General features: G+C 40.9%; 1 protein-coding gene across 1 annotated transcript; it reads left to right on the forward strand.

The window, feature by feature from the left end:
- Positions 1–4,070: 4,070 nt before the first annotated feature.
- Positions 4,071–6,422, forward strand: LOC121872134 (chromatin assembly factor 1 subunit FSM-like). The gene is made up of 2 exons (XM_042374802.1): positions 4,071–4,126; positions 6,104–6,422. The coding sequence occupies exons 1-2, from the start codon at positions 4,071–4,073 to the stop codon at positions 6,420–6,422; spliced, it is 375 nt and encodes a 124-aa protein (XP_042230736.1).
- Positions 6,423–6,851: the final 429 nt, after the last annotated feature.

A 6,851-nucleotide genomic window follows, 5' to 3' on the forward strand; every position in this document is an offset into this window, starting at 1 on the left:
GCCAGTAAGACGCGTGGAGGACTTGTTTATATGGGCCAGTAAAAACCGTGGAGTTGTTTATATGGGTCAGTAAGACCGTGTGGAGTGACTTGTTTATATGGGTCAGTAAGACCGTGTGGAGTGACTTGTTTATATGGGTCAGTAAGACCGTGTGGAGTGACTTGTTTATATGGGTCAGTAAGACCGTGTGGAGTGACTTGTTTATATGGGCCAGTAAGACCGGGTGGAGTGACTTGTTTATATGGGTCAGTAAGACCGTGTGGAGTGACTTGTATACGTCTTTATGTAGGTCAGTACTACTACTACTTTTGCTGTCACTCGGAATCGAGTATGACTAAAGAGGCCGATATGGGACCGGCAGTGCCGTTCACAGATGTTGCACGTGTGGAGGGTTACATCTAGTGCGGGAGAAGCGGCGGCAACGTCTCCGGTATTGGCGCTTGTCTGCCTCGGTATGCAGTCGTGCTAACTCGAAAGTATTGACACCTTCTCGTGTGGTGCTCCTCCAAGCGTTACGATGTGGAGTAATCGTCTCCCAGATGAGGGGGTCGATTTGGCACTTTTTCAGGTTTATCTTAAGACTAACCTTATACCTTTTCAGTTGCCCGCTAGCGTTACGTTTACTATTCGTTAGGTGACTGTAAAGTAGCTGCTTTGGCAGTCTACTGTAGTCCATGCGGGTAACATGGCCAGTCCAGCATAGTTGTTCATGAATAATGGTAGCCTCGATGCTCCTACAGTTGGTGTCAGTGAGAATACTGGCATTTGTTCTCGTCTTCCCAGCGAACTCGAAGGATGGAACGTAGACTACGTTGGTGAAATTTTTCAAGTGCCTTGAGGTGCCTCCTGTATGTGACCCATGTCTCGCTGCCATATAGCAGGATGGGGAGGACCACTGCTCGATATATGTGCAACTTTGTTGATAATTTCAGCTCCCTACAGCTGCAGACATGGGTACGGAGTCTGCCAAAGGCTTGAGATGCACATCTGCTCCGATGTTGAATCTCTTCATCGATGTCCGCAGTGGTGGACAGGTGGGAGCCAAGATACCGAAAGTGGGTAACATTAGAGGGGTGGTACCGTTACCTGGATGGATGGTGCAGGTGTGGCTGAACCAGGGGCAGGCTGAAAGAGAATCTGAGTCTTACGTACAATTACTTCAAGGCCGAATTGTGTATGCGCATCTGCGTAGGTATTCAGGATCTCCTGTAGGTCGCGTTCAGTGTGAGCGACAAGGGTGAGGTCGTCTGCATACTGAAGCTCAGTAATGGAAGCTGCGGGCACCTTTGTTCCTGCCTCGAGTCGTCTTATGTTGTAAAGACCCTTCACGCGGTGCTCGATGTCCACCCGTTGGCTAAATTGGCACTGGCATGAGTAAGGAAGGCAGTCAAGAAAATGGAAAAAAGAGTTGGTGCCAGTACACATCCTTGTTTAAACCCCGTTTGAATGGGAAGAACTTAGACTGGATGCCGTTGTTCAGGACACTGCCGTTCATGCCATCGTGGAGTTGCCTCAAAGGTCAGCTGATTTAGCAAACGACCGGCTCGCTCTCTCACGCCCAGAGAAGACATTTCACTTACTACCATTGGACAGGGAAGCTAGGCACTTAACTCAAGTGTTATCTCAAAGTGTTATTCACAACACCTCCCTGGAGTGACTCACAATATATTCTCTCAGATTGTACCTGTGTATATACCTGCTTCGATAATAAACAGAACACGCCAGGAAGTGTTTACATCAAACCCTGCCACTTAGGAGTTCCAGAACTTAATTAAAACAATTGGTTTGGAACCAAAACAGGTGTCACAGCACCCAGTTACCGTGTTTTGCTACGAAGAGGCACAGCGGGAGTCTTGATGGTGAAGAGGCTGTGTACTGTCAGGGGAGGACTTATGCAAGTTGCTTCCCTGTTCGCCACGAGGGCTACTCAGCTGCGGTAGCTGATAGCAAGAGGAAGCAAGCAGTGCCTGCACCTTAACATTAACATAATGATGCCACACTAGACGCATTACACCACCTTGTGTGCACACACACACACACACATACACACACACACACACACACACACACACACGTCGTTCAGTAACATTGTGTGGAGTGACTTGTTTACGTACGTGGACCAATAAGAAAACGAGATAGTGACCCAGTGTCCATACATTATCTGTAACCCACTTCATAACCTAATAACCTCAAGAATATTTTAGGTACAACACAATGGTCTTATTAGACTTGAAAAATAACTATATTATTTTCTCTTCTCAGTTCATCAAGTATACTAAAACTATGTAATGTGTTTGGCCATAATATTGTTTTGTTTTATTATAGATGGAGTTCTTTAATTTATGGTGAATCTCTGTATTGGTATTATCATCATCATCATCATCATCATCATCATCATCATCATCATCATCATCATCATCATCATCATTATTGTTATATTATTATTATTATTATCATTATTATTAATGATATTGAAACAGTTTAGTTAGCCAGAAAAATACAGATACAGAGCGGAGAATAATAACAATATTGACATGGCTGAGCCAGTTGAGACTCTGGAATAGTACAATTAAGTTAATTAACATGTTGTTAGTAAGACCATATCTGACTGTTACCGGTTATCACTTTTTTATTAATATATATATATTTTTTTACACTTATATTATAAGTACATAACTATTTTACAGTGGAGATGATATACATTAATCTGATAAGTGAGGGAACAATACAACATGGGAAGTATTAAGGTGAAACAAGAAGACAGAGCTGCCAGTATCATGTCTTGTCGGCAAATACTGTATAGAATTATTGCAATGGTAATTTCTATCTATCTACATGACAATATATGATATAATGATTTCGGTGGTACAAAGAAAATAAGAGTATAAAGTAAGTGTTACAAAAATATTAATTCTTACACAACAGATATTTTTAAAGGATGATGAAAAGGAAGGGAGCGTAGTCTTTGCTCGGATGGGTGGGGGTAAGTTGTTCCACACCTTCACACCGTGATATTTTATGGAGGTCTGGGACTGGGAGGAGGGCATGGGGGGTGGTCTTAGTAGCTCTGGGTGTCTAAGTTGTACCTCGGGTTGATACGGAACTGGAAATAGTTATTCTCAATCAATTAATTAACTGATTTATAAATTTTGTTTAACTTTTTAAATTTAGCAAACTGTTCGTTTGTGTGATCCGTTTTTTCAAGTAGGCCAATTGTTCCCACGACTCTCTTCTGGGCAGTGACCAGGGGTTGTGTTTTAGTGGTGCCGGAGGCCCTCAGTGGTGCGTGACAGTGTATCAAGTGTTGGTAAACAAGGTCATAATATATTTTTGTCATTGCTGCAAGGTGTGAGTGACGAGTGTGATACAGGATACCGCACTGTTTATTGACTTTACTGTTAATGGCTTGTATGTGGTCTCTCCAATTTAGTTTAGTTTATTATTATTATTTTTATTATTGTTGTTTTTATTGTAATTATTATTATTATTATTATTATCATTATTATTATTATTATTATTATTATTGTTGTTGTTGTTGTTGTTGTTGTTGTTGTTGTTGTTGTTATTATTGTTACTGTTATTATAATTGTTAATATCATTATTATTGTTGCTATTATTATTATTATTATTATTATTATTATTATTATTATTATTACACTATAAATGACATAACTGTCCACATATTGATGAACGAAAAAGGTTAATGGTCATGATGACTAGTTTAGCACTTTCTGACCACCAACTGGTGTAAAATTTCCCATGGGAATAACATGAGCGTGAATGAATTTATAGTATTATCAGGACCATCAGTGTGGTGTATAGTTTTATATAGGTGGCTGGCGGCTCAACATACGGAGAGATTAAAGTGATATTACCAGAGTTCACCTAACCTAACCTAGCCTAACCAAGCCTAACCTAACCTAACCTAGCCTAACCAAGCCTAACCTAACCTAACCAAGCCTAACCTAACCTTAACATACCAAGAATGAGAAGGTTAGAACTTAGAATATAATATAAAATAGCATATTAATGGTTAAGTGAGGGCCAGGGGAAGACAGTAACCTGAAGAGATGAGTGACAGGTACAGCTCTCGTCCCCAGAGATATGCAAATGATGGTAAAGATTGGTAAAGATTGGTAAAGATTAGTAAAGATTAGTAAAGAGTGATGAATATTGGTAAAGATTAGTAAAGATTGATGAATATTGGCCAAGATTGGGTGAACTAAATTTAGCTAAAAATATATCGGGTCAGAAATATATCGGGTTAACTAAATCGAGTCAAAAATATATCAGGTCAGAAATATATCGGGTTAACTAAATCGAGCCAAAAATATATCGAGTCAGAAATATATCGGGTTAACTAAATCGAGTTTAAAATATATCGGGTTAGAACTATTTCATGTCAGAAATATATTGGGTGAACTACATCGGGACAGATTTATATCTTGTGAGATATATATCAGGTCAGAAATATATCAGTTGAATTATATCAAGTCAGAAATATATGAAGGTGAAATATATCGGTTGAACTATATCGAATTAGATATATATCTTGTGAAATATATCTGGTGAGCTAAATCGGAGCAGATACTACATCGTGTGAAGAATATCGGGTCAGAAATATATCGGGTAAAGTATAGGGCCGGCAGGACTCAACAGACATACAGTAATTACTCGGTTTGAATTTATGGAATTTGCTGTGGGTAAAAATGACTTAATTGGTTGGCAAATTATAGGGGGGAGGCTTGGCCCTGTTGGCTACACTGACACTTTTGGCTACACTGACTAACACTGAGTTGGTTACACTATTTCGGCTACAATTGACTAACACTGCATTGACTACACTGACTAACATTGAGTTGGTTACACTGATTAACACTGAGTTGGCTACACTGGCTTAACACTGAGTCGGCTACACTGGCTTAACACTGAGTTGGCTACACTGGCTTAACACTGAGTTGGCTACACTGGCTTAACACTGAGTCGGCTACACTGGCTTAACACTGAGTTGGCTACACTGGCTTAACACTGAGTTGGCTACACTGGCTTAACACTGAGTTGGCTACACTGGCTTAACACCGAGTTGGCTACACTGGCTTAACACTGAGTTGACAACTTTGTTTTGGCTATACTGACACTGATATAATAAGAAACAAGTAACAAGTAGACAAATAAGAACACAACAAACAAACAAGGAAATAAGAAAAACCCAATTAATATGAACAATAAATAACAAAGAAACAAATAAACGAGCAAATAAGACAAACAAACAAATAAAACAACCATATAACAAACAAACAAATATGACAACCATATAACAAACAAAGAAAAAACAACAAACATACCAATAAAACAACTAAATAACAAACAAACAAGACAACCGAAAAACAAACAACCAAACAAATAACAAAAACAACAAACAAACAAACAAATAAGACAACCAATTAACAAACAAACAAAAACTAAATAAAAAAGGACTGTGAGTTTATAAAAAATTGGGTGTTTCCGCCTCAGTGATAAGACCTCGATCGGTGACGGCGGGTGGCAGTGAGTGGCAGTGGGAGGTGGTGGTGGGTGGTGGTAGGTAGGTGGTAGGTAGGTGGTAGGTGGTAGAGTTAGGTGGTGGTGGGTAGGTGATAGTAGTGTCAGGTGGTGGTGGTGGGTAGGTGGTGGTAGGTGGTGGTGGTGGGTAGGTGTACGTCAGGTGGTGGGAGTGGGTAGGTGGTAGTAGGTTATAGTGGTAGGTGGTGGTGGTGGTGGTGGTGGGTATAGTTGGGTAGATGGCGGTATAGGTGGCAGGTGATGGTGGTAGTAGGTGGTGGTGGTAGGTATAATCGGTGGTAGTAGATGGTGGTAGGTGGCAGGTGGTAAAATAGGTGGTATGTGGTGGGTGGTAGTAGTAGTTTACAGGTTTCAATAGGTGGGAAAAGGTGGTAGTAGGTGACAGCAGGAAGCAACAACAGTAAACAACAGCAGGAAGCAACAACAGTAAACAACAGCAGGAAGCAACAACAGTAAACAACAGCAGGAAGCAACAACAGTAAACAACAGCAGGAAGCAACAACAGTAAACAACAGCAGGAAGCAACAACAGTAAACAACAGCAGGAAGCAACAACAGGAAGCAACAGCAGAAAGCAACAACAGGAAGCAACAACAGGAAGCAACAACAGGAAGCAACAGGAGAAAGCAACAAGAGGAAGCAATAGTAAGCAAAATCAGGAAGCAACAGCAGAAAGCATTAGCAGGAAGCAACAAGAAGAAGCAACAGCAGAAGGCATTAGCAGGAAGCAACAACAGGAAGCAACACCAGGAAGCACCAGCAAGAAGCAACAGCATGAAGCAACAGCAGGAAGCAACAGCAGGAAGCATCAGCAAGAAGCAACAAAAGAAAACAATAGGAAGCAACAACAGTAAGCAATAGGAAGCAACAACAGGAAGCAACAGCATGAAGCAACAGCAGGAAGCAACAGCATGAAGCAACAACAGGACCCAGCCGGCCCTCACAATCGTATCACTTCTGCCCACTGACCTTCCTCTCCCTCTAATGTAACCCTTCACCCCCACCTTGTTGTCTTTGATGTACAGTCAGTGTTCTTGATGTACAGCCGGTGTTCTTCTTGATGTACAGTCAGTGTTCTTCTTGATGTACAGTCAGTGTTCTTCTTGATGTACAGTCAGTGTTCTTCTTGATGTACAGCCAGTGTTCTTGATGTACAGTCAGTGTTCTTGTTGTACAGCCAGTGTTCTTCTTGATGTACAGCCAGTGTTCTTCTTGATGTACAGTCAGTGTTCTTCTTGATGTACAGTCAGTGTTCTTCTTGATGTACAGTCAGTGTTCTTCTTGATGTAC

This window comes from Homarus americanus, unplaced genomic scaffold (assembly GCF_018991925.1).
Source record: "Homarus americanus isolate GMGI-L3 unplaced genomic scaffold, GMGI_Hamer_2.0 scaffold52147, whole genome shotgun sequence".
Classification (NCBI taxonomy): Eukaryota; Metazoa; Arthropoda; class Malacostraca; order Decapoda; family Nephropidae; genus Homarus; species Homarus americanus.

Bases quoted from the DNA above. Each gene is read 5' to 3' on its own strand.
- LOC121872134 (XM_042374802.1), top strand. From the start codon at position 4,071: ATGAGTGACAGGTACAGCTCTCGTCCCCAGAGATATGCAAATGATGGT. The intron at 4,127-6,103 runs GTAAAGATTGGT...AGTAAACAACAG, and splicing joins GCAAATGATGGTAAAGATTG to CAGGAAGCAACAACAGGAAG.